This window comes from Castor canadensis, chromosome 12 (genome assembly GCF_047511655.1).
Source record: "Castor canadensis chromosome 12, mCasCan1.hap1v2, whole genome shotgun sequence".
NCBI lineage: Eukaryota > Metazoa > Chordata > Mammalia > Rodentia > Castoridae > Castor > Castor canadensis.
Genome location: NC_133397.1, coordinates 64,606,264 through 64,623,414, shown reverse-complemented (window position 1 = coordinate 64,623,414; position 17,151 = coordinate 64,606,264). Strand labels below are relative to the sequence as shown.

The following is a 17,151-nucleotide window of genomic DNA, read 5'->3' as shown; positions in this document are numbered from 1 at the left end:
CTCAGGGCCTGCCTTGAACAACAGTCTTCCTGATCTCAGCCTCCCAAGTAGCTAGGATTACAGCCATGTACCACTGGGGCCAAACTTAGCTGACTGGTTTTAAATGAGAATTTCTTCAGTTTACTGCATTTATATTTACTGAAACAATAAGGACAACCTGTGAATGGAAGACTCTTGGTAACATTTTATACATCTTAAATTAGGAATGCAGATGCAATACAATTAATTGCCTTTTTCCATTTTGACTTTCCATGAGTGATTGAGCACCAATGAGGTGGGTGTCATTGTTCTCTTTTCTCTATGGGGTCTCCTCTCTCATTTCACAGGTTGATGCCCTTCCTAGGCTCAGAGGAACAGTGATATGGGGGACTCAGAAGGGAAAGACTGAGAGACTGCTTATTTGAATTTGTCAATGAGCCTTGGCTAAGGTCCCCCCAAGCAAATATACAGAGAATTTTCTCATTCCTGGTGCCATTCACAAGCACCCAAAAAGGGGAGCCAGCCATGTGCATGCCAACCTGATGCAGCTTAGCTTTCTTCTTTTTCCAGGACCAAGGCTAAGGTGTCTTTCCTTGACCTTCCTTTCTTTCTTTAGCCTGCTCTGCCTCTGCTTTGCTCTGCTGTCTTTAACTAATTCCCAGCACCTTCTTCTAATTATTCTCATTACAGTGACTCAGCATTCTTTATTAACTCTGAATACACTTACAATTTTCAAGAAGGTTCCCCCACCCTAGAATTTCATATATGGGGACTTGATGAGAAGGTGATCTTATCATAGTATCAGAAATCTATTTGAGCTGCATTGGCTAAAGAAGGAAAGACAGAGATAGACACACACACACTGGCAGAGAGAGAGAGAGAGAGAGAGAGAGAATTTATATAGTAACCACACAAGCTTCAGTTAGCTGCCATCAGAGTCAATGAATCTAGAGGCAGAGTGACAGAAAGAAAGAACTTTTTTAGCAACAAGATGGCATTGTTGGAAGGCAGTTGACTCTCACTTGTAATGAACAGCTTACCCCCTAGTTCTAAGGGAGAGTCTTTATATGATTTTTCAAAGAAAGGGGTATGGGAAGGTATGTGGGTTCCAGACAGGTGGGTGCCTCAGTGAGGCAGTGTTTTGATAAACAGCCTCTTCTGGAATTGGATTGTGTACCGTGAGAGTTGCAGTCCAGTGGATCTAAAGAAGATCTAAATGATCAGAGTTCCTATATTGATTAAAGTGACTTTTGTCTTTGTTGTTTTTGTTGTGGTCAGCATTTCTGGCAAGTACCCTTCTAAGGATGACCTTCTCCTGAACTTGGGACTAGAGAGCACCTGGGAAGGAAGGGTTTGAGCATTCCTAACTAACTTTAATGTGTAGTTAATCTACAATCTTCAGGTGTACAGAAAGAAGGTGGGCCTCTTTCTGTTCCTAGCTCATCCGTGACTCGTGGTCCTGAGAGGCATCTGAAGTGGATAGCAGCTCAAAATCATTGGATGATGGATAAACTGATTAGTGTCTTTACTCTTCATCCATTTACCAGTAAGAAAATATGTCCATCCCACAAGTTGAGAGAATGTCTACCTCTTATCATTTTCCTAAAGAATAGTCTTAAGTATGCCCTGACAGGAGATGAAGTAATGAAGATCTGCATACAGCGCTTCACTGAGATTGACAGCAAGGTCAGAAATTATATAATCTACCCTGCTTGTTTTATGGATGTTATCAGTTTTGGCAAGACAAGAGAATTTCTGTCTGATCTGTGTCACCAAGGCTTGCTTTGCTGTTCATTGTATTATATCTGAGGAGGCCAGTACAAGTACAACAAGTACAAGTTGTGCAAAGTGAGAAAGATGTTTTTGGGCACAAAGGAATCACTCATCTTGTGACCTTCATGCTCATACTATTCACTGTCCTCATCCCTTCATCATAAGTGAATGACACCATTCAAATTGATTTGGAGACTGGCAAGATAACCAATTTCATCAGCTTTGACACTGGTAACTTGAGTGTAGTGAGCAGAGGTGGTAACTTGGAAAGAATTGGTGTGATCACCAACAGAGAGAGATAGCCTGGCTCTTCTGATATGATTCAAGTGAAAGATGCCAAAAGCAATAGCTTTTCCAGCTGGTTTTCCAACATTTTGTTATTGGCAAAGGCAACAAACCCTGAATTTTTCTTCTTAGAGAAAAAGGAGTTAGCCTCACCATCGTTGAAGAGAGAGACAAGAGGCAGAATAGTGTGTGAAATGTTCTCTAGGTGACATGTTGGAGAAGAAGAGAGGTTTTGCACTTAATTAAAGATAATACAACATAAGAAGGAGAGGGGGTGGGCAAGCTTCAGTAAACAGAAGGAACAGACAACTTCAAGTGGGAGAATGCAGCCTCCTCCAAGTCGCCTTTCTGGGGCTGCATGGACTCTTCCCACAGCTTCCTCTGCCAGGTCTGTTTGATTCATCTTTTTTAGCAGCCCAGGGTTTTCTGCCTGACTGTGCCCTTAGGTTCCAGTTTTCAGGCTCTATCTCCCGGAAATCATCAGGACAGACAAGTTAACTCTGAGACGTAATTCAAAAATTTCAGGCATAAGTCAGATGTCCAATTAACTACTCTTGGTCCAATTAACTGTGGCCAGGGTGACAGTTCATGTGTTAGCCAAAGATACCCTCCAGGGGGTCATCCTTGGGGAATAAGGGACATGGGCTGGGCAGACATCCCCAAAGATACGTACTGCAGAAGGGATTCCTATAAAGAGGAATGGGCAGATTTTCTACTCTTCCTCTCCCAGCACATTTGGAGTTTATGTAAACTTTAGAGAAAAAGAACTTTATTGCCCATGAAATTGGGATTTGGAGCTTCCAATCTCCTCTCAAAAACCCACTTCACACTAGAATGACTTTGGCACTCTCAGGTTCTATCTTTCACTCCCCAGTATTCTGTGGACTTGAACTATTCACAGCTTATCCCACCCCCGCTGCTCCACCCCTCAGCTCCATTTCCTTGTTCTTGGCTCCTTTCTTGCAGTAGCTAATCTCAGCTGTTGTGCTCATGAGTGTTAATCAGTGAAATTCACTCACCCAGCAAATATTTATTGAGTGCCCATGCTGTGTGAGCCCTGTATTGCTGGCCATCAGTGTGATGTGAACAAGACAGACCCTGACCTTGCAAAGCTGACTGTCTAGCATTCAATGTGAAGCCTGAGAGGGAATCTCTGCAATGACTCACCCAGAGCTGAGAGCCACAAGACGCACTGACTTCTTGGTAGCCATAAATGCTCTCTGGGTCTTCCCTAGGAGTTGAAGTCTATGGTGTTTGGTGGTCTGCAGTTCACTAGATCATTGTGTTCTGCTCATCCAATGATTAGTCAGTCTTCATTCAGTAACAACACCATTCTCTATTCCTCTGTAGTGTGCTTCCTGAAGCTCATTCCTGCCAAGCTTATGTTTTTCCCAGAAACTGTTGGCTGAATCCATTCCTACCGTTGGGCTCATGCTATGTTCCTCTCAGAGTTCTTTATACAACAGAGGGGCTGTTATTACCTGTGGCATTTCTCATTTCGCGGATTAGCTTGTGACATGCTGCATGTAAACGTTACCTGGACTATATTAGAAAAACTCTAATGCAGTAGCCCAGCGTATGGGCAGGAAGGAAGGGAATTGAGAGGGGAGGCATCAGGGGTAGAAAGGCAACAGGTATTTGGGAGCAGCATGGGAGGTTAGAAGCCAAAAGGTATTGGGCCCTGGAATGTTTAGAAGCAGAAGGCTGGTAATAGGTAATAAGGGAGGAGGAGTCATACCTGTTGGCAATAATAATGGTGGTATCATTTATTGAGTGACTGCTATATGCCGATCACTACACCAGCACATTATCTATACTATCTCATTTAATCTCCACCATAATCCAGGGAGGTGGGTGTGACTATTCTATTTTATAGTTGGGAAAACTAAGACTTGGGTAGCTTAATACCTAGCTAAGGTGCTGCTGCTAGCAATTAGCACCTTCAGGAGTTGAACACAGGTCCTATAAAACTTTAACAGAGAGAGTCCTTCTGGCATCCTTGGCATTTTCTTTGGCATTGAGCCTCACCCGACCCCGGTTTCTTACTTGATATGAATTGTAGTAGCTTCTCTGAAGCACTCAGAAGGGGCTGAGCTAAACACAGCCACAGTGTAATGCAGCTTGTAGAGCCCAGGACCTTCAGAGGGGTCCAGCCCCTCACTGCCTACTTAAGCAGAAATTGCTGGGCTGCCTGCTGCAGGGGTCAGTGTAATGGTAGCTTTGCTTGGAGCCCAGCATTCAACACATGACCTTGACCCTTTCCTTCTGTTTCTTCAGCTTTAAAATGGGCACACTTGATCCTTAAGCCTCAGGTATGAAAATGTGGTCAGTGGAGCTGGCCATGGCACAGTGTGGAATGGAGGATGGCAGGAGGTGCTGGCTCTCCCCAGGCTCCACTCACCTGCACTGGTGTTGGGGCCTTTTGTGGTACAAACTGGGTTTCTGTTTTCTCATCTGTGAAATGAGGGTTTGGACTCGACCATCACTAAGCTCTCTCTGAGCTCTAAGACCTAGTGAATTCAGGGTTTGTAGCTTTTGGAGCAGCAACTGCTCCGTGACCTCTAATCAACCTTGGCACATTCTAAGTCCTTAGTAAGCAGTTGCTGAAACAAACCCAGGAGATTAGGAGTTTCTCAGAGGACAAAATAATTCCCCAGTGGGGTTCACACGTGCCCTGAAGTGACCAGTTCCCACTGTCCATGGGTTCCCAGGAAATGAGTGATAATATTTGGGACTTTGTCTTAGAGGTGGATGAATAGAAAGAAGACCTGGAGTTTGGATTTAAAGTTGGGAAAGGAAAGAAATCAGCCACCTGGAACATTATTGACCAAACAAAAACATTGCTTGCTGTAAAAATGAGAGACACCAGAGTAAGCGCCATTCTCCACCAACCCCACCTCCCCCTGAAGCTGGGGCTGTGTGGCTGAGAGAACAGGGGCCCCTGTCCAGCCAGTTCACCTGTGGCCAAAGCTCTTAAGGAAGTCCTGGGGAGTCATAAGCAAATCCTACCTCGGCCTTTATAAAGGAGACTGAGGAGAGGTGCCTGGGCTCTCACGGAGCCTTCAGGCCTGGGGGAAGGGCTCATGGAGGAGGGGGTAAAGGGGCAGTTCTGTAGTCCTCTCACAGGTCCTCAGCTGCTACCACCCCTGCTGCTGTGGCGACCCAGCTTCCTGCTTGAGCTTTCACTATGGCCACTGAGCCCTTCTCTCTCTAGTGCACCTAAGATCTCTCTCTCTCTCTCTCTCAGTATCTTTAATTTGCTCTCTTTACATATAGCCTTCCATCTCCCCAGTCTCTCTCTCTTTCTGCTCCTCCTCTCCTTTTCTCCCCGCCTATCCTTCGCTTAACTAGAAACAAAAGTGATTTTGTTGTGTGAGGAAGAGGACTTGTGGAGGCAGCGGCCAGAGTAGCAGCACAGAGATAGGCTGGGGCTAGAGATAGCACCGACAGTCGGAGAATCCAGTGCTCAACTATTCCAGGGAGCAGGTAATACCCCAAATATGCTGGTACCCCAAAAGGTACTCTCTGTACCTTTCTCATCTCTCCATAATCTGTCCATTTATTTGCCTTCTTCTTGGCTTTGAAGGGAGAGATTCCAGACTTGTGGAATCGTAGGCTCAGAGACCCAAGGTGTGTGGGAAGGGAGAGGGCATGCCCCTCTCTTCAGAAAATTGTGTGTGGTTCTCTATGGCTGGGGTCAGGGGGAGGGGGACAGTTGATGTCCAAGGTAGCTGGGATCCAGGGCAGCTAGATGAGGGACATGCCAGAATATAGAAAGGCAGGTGAGGGCCAGAACACAAGAGATGTTTTCAGCCATATCACTAGCCCTAGGCTTTAGAAAAACCTTTATTGAAGGTATTTTACCTGAACGGTAATATGATCAAAACTATATTTTAAAAGAGTAGTTATGGAGGGCTGGGGGTGTGACTTAGTGGTACTTGCCTGGCATTTGCTAGGCCCTGGGTTCAATCCCCAACACTGCTGAGAAGGGAGGGAGGCAGGGAGTTATTGAACTCTGATCCCATGAGGAATTGGTGTGACTCCTCAAAATCAAGTCATCACTGTGCCCTCTCCCAATTTGAAAAAAAGAAATGTTTTCTCAATTGTTGGTTTCCTTCTATAAAATTTCCTTAAGCCTTTAGTGTCTGCCAGCAAGTGTTAATAATCAATATGCCATATTAAAAATAACTTTGAAAATATAATCCATTTAAATAAATGAGGTCCATTGATCTACATACAGATAAATTAATTGTGTTTTCTGCTAGTAAAATTATTTCTAACTTATGTGTGCCATATTTTATAGTGCTGCCCAAAGAGCACCATGACTCCTAGGAATCCACCACATGAAAATGTCTGAAATGATTTTAAAGCAAACTCTGTGTGTGGTGGTATACATATGTAATCATAGCATTTCAGAGGCTGAGGCAGGAAGATCACGAGTTCTTAGTCAGCCTAGGCTACAAAGTGAAACCCTGTCTCAAATCAAAAAATTAAAAATGAAAATAAACTGCTGCTAGGCCATGGGAATGGGTGTGGCACTGGGAGAAGTGAGGGCTTTTAGACTAATGGACAGAACCAGGGATTAGGGAGGAGGAAGGACTCCTTTTGTTCAAATATGGATGGCAACAAGGGTAAGGACACAGAAGGACTAAAGGAAAGGAATCTAATGGATTTCATGCTTGGAAGCCTTTATTTTCTTGGTGAAGTGGGGTAAAAGATGGCTCAAGAAGCTGAAAGAAAGGAGTAAAGGTTAGGAACAATGACATCGAAGGGCATAGGGAAGGAGGCTTGATAAGAGCGAGTGGAAGTTTGCTGCACTTGAGGCCTCCTGAGAGCAGAAGCCCACCATTTGCATAGTTGAGTGGTTTTCTGCAGTGGAATTTATGTGCCTGGGTGCTGGGTTTGGGGTGAGGGGAGTTAGCACTTTCTAAAAGAGTAGTTTAGGTGTTTTATTCTCCTTACTTGATTTCTTCCTACCAACAACCCCATTTATGCAGACTGAATTTTCTTGTGCATAGTAGCAATTCTGAGATTCATACTCATGTATAGGTGGATTAGAAGTCCACTGTGCATCCTGCCTCCCCCTAGAACTGTCAGACACACTTGAAGAAATGAAGACTGGGACCTATGGATTCTCGTTTGGGCATTAACTAGCTGGTTTTATGGGGGCAGTCAAAAGGGAAGAGAGTAGGTGTGATGAAAGGATTGTTAAAATTATTGACCACTGGAGACCCATTGAGAAATAACTGAGGAGAGGGTATGATAAGCTGAGGAGGTAAGAGACTGGGAGAAAGGGGAAGACATGATGAGGCTCAAGGGAAGGTTAACAGGAGGCTAAATCAGGGCACAGCAATGGGTTGATAAGGAGGGAATGTATTCTTGCTATCTCTAATTCGGAGGCAGAGATAAGGGAAAAAGGTAAGGTGATATAACCCTAGGGTTTCTGGCCTGTGCAGTGGGTGGACAGGGATTCCTTTAGCCAAGACATTTGTCACCACTTTGACATCATGTCATCCCTCTTCCCTGGCTAACCATGTTGCAGGAACATTGACCAGCACATTCCCTCCTCAGGGTGTCTGGAATACTCAAGCACTTTTCTTTGAGATGTACAGAAGTGGCTCATTCTTATACTTCAAGTCACAGTTCAAATAACCCTCCTCAGAGAACTTTCCTGACCATGCTATCTCCTATAGCTCTCCTGGGCATTTTGTCTTTTTCAGAGTACTTATCCTACCTGAAATAAGCATTTATAATTTGTTTACTTGTTTATTATCTGTCTCTGTCTCTCTTAAGATAGCAAGGACACATGAATCTTCTTTACAGATTTATTTTCCAAAACCTAGTATAATGCCTTCCTGGAACATAGTAGACATTCACTAAATATTGGAAGGAAGGAAGGAAAGAAGGAAGGGAGGGAGGGAGGGAGGTAAAGAAGGAGAGAGGGGGAGGGAAGCAGGTTTGGGGAAGAGATATTCAGTGATGGAATACTGAGCTTGGACATCCCTGAAGTGACTGCTAGTGGGCCATTGGAGAGCAGGCTGAGGGCTCAGGAAACAGGCCCACCTTGCCAATGGAGAAGGTGGGCTCATGTAGCACCATGGTGCAAGCACATCTTTTTGCATGGCTGAGTGATTCTTCGAGATCACCTTTGGGAGTCAAATGGTTTGGTGCCTAACAGGAAAAAGGACCTCTTCAGTTTTGTCATGCTGAAGTTGGGCTAGAGTGTTTCTCATTTCACTTCTCTATTCCATTTCTGGTTTTTGCTGCTGCCTTGGCTTTGACCATTTTCCATACTTTTTTTGCTGCCGGCTGCAAGATGTTGGGCTTAAAATACAGACCAAATCTTTTCATCTGTTTTATCTCAAAGAATGTCTCATCTGCATCTAATCCAACATGATGTGAATTCAGTGTGACCCAAAGCTGAACTTAGTTTTATTAAATTAGGAAATAGTTTTTCCTGGCTCTTGGCACCTGATCCATTTCTGTTAGTCTTTTGGCCCTCCTGCCTTCCATAGGGAACTCAGTCACCCTTCTTTTACAGGGTCTCCAGCTGCTGAGCAGCTCCAGGACATCCTGGGGGAGGAAGATGAGGCTCCCAACCCCACCCTTTTCACAGAAATGGACACTCTGCAGCATGATGGAGACCAGATGGAGTGGAAGGAGTCAGCCAGGTGAGATGGAGCCCCAGAAGGGAGATAGTGGAGGCTTCTCTACAATGTGCCCAGGGTTTAGGCTGGGCTGACCTTCCTGGTGGGAAATAGCATCTTGTATCTTGAATTTTTCCAGGAATCTTGGTGGCTCACAAAGACCCTCCCATATCCCTTTCTTGGTGTCCAGAACTGCATTGGACTTTAAGATGTAAACATAAATGTCTTTGTCTTTATCTTCAAAGAAATGAAAATCCAAGTGGGGAGATAAAATAGTTACCTGTGAGATCCTGGAAAAATAATGAAAGGATTATTCTTTTTGATGGTACTGGGGTTTGAACTCAGGGCCTCATACTTGCTAGGCAAATGTTCTAGTACTGGAGTCATTCCCCAAGCCCTTTTATGCTTTAGTTATTTTGGGGATAAGGTCTCACTTTTTGCCCAGAGCTGCAATCCTCCTATTTATAACTCACATGTAGCTGGATTACAGAAGTGAACCAGACACCTGGCTTATTTGTTGAGATGGGGTCTCATTATCTTTTTGCCTGGGCTGGCTTTGAAATGTGATCCTCCTGATCTCAGCTTCCAAGTAGCTGAGATTACAGGCATGTACCACTACACCCAGCTAAGGCATGTATTCTTTAATGTCATATGGCTCAAACTAATCGCTATAGAAGGGAAAGTACCAAGGGTCCTGAGGTAGCCAGGAAGGACTTCTCAAAGGCAGCGAAATGTGTGCCAGGCATACCAAGTCTGAGTGGCAGGGAAAATCCATATTGAAAACTCTAGTGGGCCACTGAAGAAAAGGGACTTAGCAGAATTTGGGGTTGGACAAGTAGAGTGAGCTGCAGAGGTGGAGCCATGGAGGAAAGTGTGGGGAACAAAGAGAACTCCAGTTAGAGGTGTAGGAGAAGGAATAAGAGATCTGGAAGGCTGAAGGGAAACCACATGGTGAAGTCACAGGAACTGAAGAAGAGTACTGGTAAGGAATGGTTGGCACTGCCCATACTCCCAATGCCTGGGACAGAATGGATACTGAACCAAACTGTTTCTTTCCATGGAGAAGGGAGGAAATGGTAAGAGCAGCAGAAAGGTTCCTGAGAGGATGCTGAGAGAGAGTCTGGAAGACAATCTGTGTTGATATTTCTTAACTTTTCTTTCTTTCTTTCTTTTTTTTCCTTGGCAATACTAGAGTTTGAACTCAGGGCATCATGCTTGCTAGGCAGGCACTCTACCACTTGAACCACTCTTGCCAGCCCTCTGAACCTTTCTTCATTTTAGATTATAACTCTACACCCCAACAGGAAAAGTTTTAACTAACTTTGTTAAATTAAATTGAATTTAACTTATTTCTAATGAAAGAAATTAAATGCTAAGGAGTAAGATTTGTTAGGTAGATTGAATTTTGGTGTACTGCAAACCATTAATGGTTAGTGCCAGCTAACATGTTTTCACTCCCTTAAGGACTAGTTTTTGAGGGCTGGCAGAGTAGCTCAAGTGGTAAAAGCACCTGCTCAGCAAGCATGAGGCCCTGAGCATGAGTTCAAACCCCAGTGACACACACACACATACACACACACACACCCCTGTGCCCAGGACTGGCTCTGTGACCTAACACCAAGAGCCTGACAGCTCCCTCCACTGCAGCCTGGATTCACCCTCATCCCTTCCTGGCCTGATCAGTTGCTACACAGAGTGAGAAGGAACAGAGTTGGACATCCTAAGGAATCCCTGCTCTGTCTCTCCTGCAGAGGTGTCTGGAAGAAAGGCCACTGGGTAGACCAGCAAAGTCTTGCACATCCTGGGGAGGAATGAATTCTCGGCCCCACAGCTAGGCCCAGTCACTGTGTGCAAGCCCTAGAGCTTGCTCCCATCAGCCTGTTCACTGAATTCTAAGGTGATTTATAGGCTCATATTGTTCAAGTTGCACAGTGACCATAAGGGGGCTGCTGAAACTGCTATCCCATTTTACAGATGGGATTCTTTGGTATATAAAGACAAGTGGCTTGTCAGGGATCAGAGCAGGCACATAGCCAAGTCTGAATTCTAGCCCAGACCTCTCTGCTGTCTGACTTCCTAGCTTGAGGCATCCATTTGTCATGCTTTCCCCATTTTCTCAGCCATTTCCCTGCCCTGCTTCAAATTCTAGATACTGTTTTAACATCTGATATGTGTGTGTGGCGGGGGGGAGGATATCGGTCTGAAGGTAATTCTGTTGAAATTGGAGATTAATAGGGACAGCTGTGAAGCCTAGGACCTCTGTACAGGGTTCACAGAAGGAAAAGGACATTTCAAATGAGCCAGAGACCACTCTGGGCTAATATGGCTTAACTAACCTCTGAGGGCTGGGGCCTGAAGCCAATGTTTGCCATGGATGTGAGTGAATAGAGAGGAGGGAAGTTAGAAAGGGCCTTCTCAGAGGCCCGGGAAAGAGAGGGTACTTTCTCTCCGCCCTGGGCAGCCTCTATGTGCAGACCCCCACAGTTATTTCCACTCACTGTATGGGCCTATCACACAGCCACAGAGCCTTTGCTAAGAAGGCCTCAGACCCTCGGAGACCTGATTGTCACCACTGACTAAACATACCCTGTTTCTGTTCTCTCTGTGTAGATCCACAGAGGTCTTTGCACTACAGACCCTGTGATGAAATGTAAACTATAGCTGAGGTGTTTCTAGAAGGAAGTTCCTCTTAAACTATAGGGTTCTGGCAGTTATCACCTGCAAGGCAGTGGATTTCCCTGCAAGGTAGGCTTTCTGAGAACAGTATCTGAGAAGATTTAGGAAGGGCCTTAAACTCATGTGAAAGGACAGTGGTGACCAAAAGTCTCTATGACTGAAACCAGTTCCAGGCAGATCCGAGAGGTGAGAAGCTGAGAGCCAATGTGGGAGCAAGAAGCAGTAGGAGAGAGCTGAGGGCTTCTCCGTCTCAACTCCCTTTTGTCCACTTCTGTTCCACCCTCCTGAAATCTGTATAGCTAACTCCATCTGGTTTCCAACTACCCTTTCAAGGTATGACCAGCCAGCAACCAGGGAAGCCAGAAGGGTTTGATTGTTGGACAAAAAAGTCCACTGTGACCTGGAATCTTGGCTGGGTCCTTTTTCAGACAGACTATAAGAGTAAAGGTGCTTCGGTCAGACCCATTGAAGACCTGTCACCCCATTAAAAGAATGTGAAACATTTCTCTCAGCTAACAGGATGTGGGACCCACCTCAGGGAAGCCAGAGGTGTCAGAAGTTTCCAGACTCAAGAATCAGCAAATCCTGGTTTGGTTCCATGCCTCCTTGAAGTAACAGAAGACAATGACAGGGAGTGGGAGATAGCCCTTCATACAGACACTCAGGCCCTGGGAGGTTCAAGACTCACTCAAAGAGAATGGGAGAGGGGACCCTTTAATAAAAGTATTTAATTTGTTGCAGGGAGTGTTTTCTTTATTGAGTTAGGAGATTAAGAGAGTGAAAATCTCAAATCCGCAAGGAATTTTCCCCGGCAGTGCTTTGTCGGGGGTTATTAGTTTGGGGGATGTTTCAGGTCCTTGAAGGAGTCACTCCTGTGTGGATTTAAATGGCTTTTTGAGCTCCACTGAGCCGTGCCCCATGCACATAAAGGGGACTGTGTGTGTGGCGTCATTTCTAATGTGATCAATGCTGGTAGGTCAGGCTGTTAATAAGATGGATTTTTATTAACTCTGTCTCTTTAGCATTCCCACGAGGGAAATGCAGCCAGCTGTTTGCTGATAATGACCTTGCCTGAAGAGAGCATTGGATCAGGTGGGGTGGGGGTGACCCCCTCACTCTGAGCAAACAACTTGTCCAAAATTCCAACTTTTCTCAAGTCCACCTCTGCCTGACTATAAGGGGAGGGGTGGGAAGGTGAATGACCCAGGTTGGAACCCACCCAAGTATGGAGGGCCCTTTGGGCTTACACAGAAATAACCAGAGCTTAGAGCCTTCCAAGAGCTCTGAAAGCAAATTCCAAATCCAAGCTTCTCTGGTTCAACTCAATACATCCCAGGAGCATAAACTTGCCAGAAGGTTCTTATGGGACACATATACTTTGAGAACATTCCTGTGGTGATAAGGAAAGGGCAGAAAGAGGAGCATGAGAAATGGGTCAACTTAGTTGGGTTGAACCGGATCAAAAGCCTTGAATGGTTCTCTATATGTAGGCAGGGACACTTTCTCCCTATACAAGATGGAGGAGAAAGCTTAACCTTGAACTTGCTCCCATTTAGGATCTTGTATAGAATCATTTCCCCTTCTCAGTGTGAGACAGAATGCATCCCCAGTCCTCTAGTCCCAACACCATCTAGAATTGACCTTAGGGAGGCAGAGCTGTCCACTTTGTATATAAAATAGAGTGGAAATCTGAGAGCTCTCAGTGCGGAAGTCAACAAACTTAATTCATTTAGCTAATATTTACTAAGTTCTTACTATTTACAAGCCCTGAGCCAGGAGCTAGAGATTAAAAAATGGACCATGGCAGATGCTATCCTTGCTCAATTGGGCTCTCAGTCTAATGGAGCATAGGGGAAAATAAATAGGCATTTGGTAATGGGGGTACTGTAAATGCGCAGCATAGGGGGATCTACAAAGAGGGGTCAAGGAAGGCTTCCAGGAGGAAGAGGTGTCCACAGCAAAACTTGGAGGGTGGGTCAGAGTTGGCCAGGAGAGGGCAGGCAAGGGCGGAGAGGTCCCTAGACCAGGATAAACCGGCACAAAGAAGAACAGGCAGAAGTTCCTTGTGGTTGACACCTCAGAGCAAGGGCCAATCATGTGGGTCCTATGCAGGCCACTCTGTGGAAATTGAACTTGATGCCGAGAGCTTTGAAGGACCACTGAAGGGTTTTAGTGAGAAAGGAACAGAATTGTATGTGTGTAAGAGAGATCATCAGGCTTTACTGTGGAGAAAGATTAAAAGGAAGCAATACTTGGCTAGTTAGAAGGCTGGTCCAGGGGAGACACATGAAACCCTGAACTAAGAAGTTGGTATTAGGGATAGAGAGAAGGGGTAGGTGTAAGACATACTTTCAAAGATGGTGCTTCCAGGACTTGTGACATGGGAAAAGGATAGTCAAAGAGATGCTTAGGTTTCCAACCTGAGCTAGGGGGTACCTCATGGTAGCAGTTTAAGAAACACAAAAGAAGTAGCAGGTTTTAATGTGTTGTTTGTGTTTTGAATGACTGATGGTGAATTCCATTTCTGACAGGTTATATTTGACAAAACTCCAAGTGGAGATGTCCAGCAGGTTGTCACATGGACATCGACGTCTGGAGTTTAATAGAGGCAGAGATCTGTGAGGCATCAGCATGCAGATGGAATTCAAGTGCCAAGAGAGCCCAGAATAGGGTCCCAAAATTTCAGGGATGAGCCAAGGGAAAAAACCCACAATGGAGACTTAGGAGAAACCTGAGAGCTAGGAGAGGAACAAGAAGAGGGTTTCATCCTAGAAATCAGGGACAGATGCAGGGAATAACCCACAAGCAGGGGAGAGCATCCACAGGATAGAGCGCTGAGAGCAGTCTGGGCATGGGGTGGGCAGAAGCCAGAGGCAGTGGTTAAAGAAGAGAGTCAAAAGGAGAAGGTCATTCAGTTGGATAATATACCAAGGTAGTTGTCCGGAAAATGCAGGAGCTAAAGAAGTCTCCTGAGGAGAACATGGGCTCAAGGGAGGTCTTTGGCTTTTTTTAAAAAATTGTTGTGTTGGGAGTATATTGTGGCATTTATGAAAGTTCTTGCAATATATCAAATATATTCACCCTCTTGAATTCACCCCTTCTTTCATGGCTTTTGTTTTTGAGAACGAGATATGTGAGCATATTGAATTCTAATAGCCAGGATGGAGTAGGCCAGAAGAGGATGTCTTAAGGGAACACAAAGCTGAGAGGGGCTGCTGGATGCAGCCAGGCCCTGGGTGCAGGTGGAGGGGCTCCCAGGAGGCAGTGGGGAGAACTCCAAGCTGGTCCCTGATTTGAAGAGAGAGGGAGGTGAAAGAGCAGACAGAAGGAGCTGGAGATTGCTGGTGACCTGAGCCAGGGCAGCAGGTTCAGACCCCATGGCTGGGGTTGCCCTGTTTCATTGCAGTAGAGTTGTGCATGGAATTGTGGTCAGATGAAGGCTTTTAAGGTTGTCTCACTTCCATCTTCTGCCGATCTGTTGGTCTGAGTAATCATACTGTTTGCCATTATCAAGCTGCTTTTGCATCTAATTTCTAACCTGATTACTTCCCCTTTTCTCCACTAGTTGAATGTTGATACTTACGCTGTGAAAGCAGGTGATTTTTTTAATGAATCTGAACTTTGGTCAAGTGAGAAGTAAAAAAAGAGGTCCTGGGTTCCAGCCAGGACTTTCACTTGCTAGCTGTGAGAACACATAATGGGGGCTATGCTTGGGACTCTTGCTCCCTCCAGAGACTTAGTGATCATTTACAGTCAGCAGAGCTAGAAGCCAGGCTACATGAGAGATCTTCAAAGGTCCTGCAGGTCAGTCTAAAGTAGTACCCATCCACACCCATGGGGACAGCCAAACTGTGATCAAAGGCCATCACAAGATTGACTCAGGTTGATAAGATTGGATTAGTTAGCATGTTAGTATGATAGGAAGTGAAGTGAGGAGAGATGGCAGGGACTGGAATACTCAACAGAGCTCTTCTCATGGGTGTGACTGGCTGCCAGCTCCTCAGAACCCCTGGTGGGTGGGCCTCACCAAAAACATCCTTGAATAGCTTCTTTAGTTGCCATTGTCAGGAGGTGAGGAACCCTACCATCAGAACACTTTCTTGCCAAGACCTCCACTTAATTGCCTATCCATATTTTTATCTCTATCTCTATCTATAGCCATGTCTATATATAAGCTTTTTATTGTGGAAAATCACAGACACAAAAAATAGAGATAATAATATAATGAATCTTCATGTATCTAACACTCAGCTTCATCAATGACTAATATTTATTTATTGCTACCATTTTTTTGTTTGCATTTAGGAATTTTGTCTTGTTTGCTTGTGCTAGAGTATTTTAAAAATAATCCCAGATATCATGAATATTTCAGTACACATCTCTATGAAATTAGATTTGTTATAAATACAAACACGGTGTCATTATGTCTCAGTAAATTCAGATTTCTCTTACTGTCTCAAAAAAACTATTTTGTACAGCTTAGAATCAAAACAAGGTCTACCCACTGATGTGGGTGGCTATGTTTCCCATCTGGTTAGGATCAGAGCTGTTTGACATTAGAGAAGCCAGAGGAACAGTCTTCTTCCACACATACTCTGAATATTTTTGGCAACATCACTTTATGCTGAAGTCAAGTGCCCCCATCTGGTGTGTCCAGCTCCAGCTCATACAGTAAACTCAAGTGAGCTGTCAGGAACTGGGTCCAATGATCAAGCAAGAGAGAAATGCCACTCACTGTCAGGACATGGCAATGCAGGTAAGGAATACATTTTTATCTTTCTCTCTATATATAGATAGATAAAAATAAGTTTTTAATCTATATAGATATATAGATAAAATATGGATTGACAATTAAATGAACTTGGTATGGAAGACATGGTCTGATGGTGGGGTTCTTCCCCTCCTGAGAAGTAACAGAGGCCTAATCAAGCTAATTTAAACTGGATGACCTCATGGTACCCTGAGCAGTCAATTTGCCCAAGGGCTGAGCCTGGGAAGTCAGCCTGCCCTCTTTCCTGCTTCTGGTTTCTTCTTTTCTCAGAGCTTCTTCTTTACCCTTTGACAGTGGGTTTCTTCTGCTTGTCTCTGCCCTTGGCCAGTCCTCAGTGTCCATATTTATATCTACTCTACTCAGGGGAGGATCCCACAGTCAGTGACTTATCCTCATTCCCAATTCTTTCTTTCTTTTGTTTTTTTTTTGGAGATAGGATCTCATTATGTAGCCTAGGCTGAACTGGAATTCCTGATCTTACTGCCTCAGCCTCCCTAAGTACTGGGATTATAGGCATGCATCACCATGCTTGGCTCCTGATTCCATATTTTTCAGTAAGACTCTAATCTGTCCAACTTTGACTATACCATCACTGTGACCCATGTCCTGGGAAGCACATCCCATGGATGGATGGCCAAGCAGACACATCAAATAGGTCTTTAACACACTGTAGTGGTAGAGACATTATCTTCATGTAATCAATCCTGGCTTCAGTCATACCTTTAATGCCAGCCAGGACTTTCATTTTAAAATATTTATTTATTTATTTTTCAGTACTGGGGCTTGAATTCAGGGCCTATACCTTGAACCACTTCACCAGCCCTTTTTCATGATGGGTTTTTTTGAAATAGGGTCTTGGGAACTATTTGCCTGGGCTGGCTTCAAACCATAATCCTCCTGAACTCTGCCTTCTGAGTAGCTGGAATTACAGACATGAGCCACCAGCACCCAGCAAACTCTCTTTTTTTTTTTTTTGGTGGTACTAGGGTTTGAACTCAGGGCCTCACACTTGCTGGGCAG

At 44.7% G+C, this 17,151-nt stretch overlaps 1 protein-coding gene and 1 pseudogene across 2 annotated transcripts in view; both read left to right on the top strand.

Moving 5' to 3' along the window:
- The window catches only part of Slc4a5 (solute carrier family 4 member 5), a 135,393-nt gene that overhangs the window by 47,394 nt on the left and 70,848 nt on the right, over nt 1-17,151 (top strand). Inside the window, exons 1-2 of one of the 2 annotated variants that reach the window (XM_074050026.1) lie at nt 5,080-5,523; nt 8,579-8,708. In XM_074050026.1, the coding sequence (XP_073906127.1) occupies nt 8,656-8,708 (53 nt within the window). In that variant the 5' untranslated portion in view covers nt 5,080-5,523; nt 8,579-8,655. Of the gene's footprint in view, nt 1-5,079; nt 5,524-8,578; nt 8,709-17,151 lie in introns of those variants that run through there. The other variant, XM_074050025.1, reaches the window with a different exon arrangement.
- On the top strand, nt 879-2,537 carry LOC141414843 (small ribosomal subunit protein eS4-like; annotated as a pseudogene).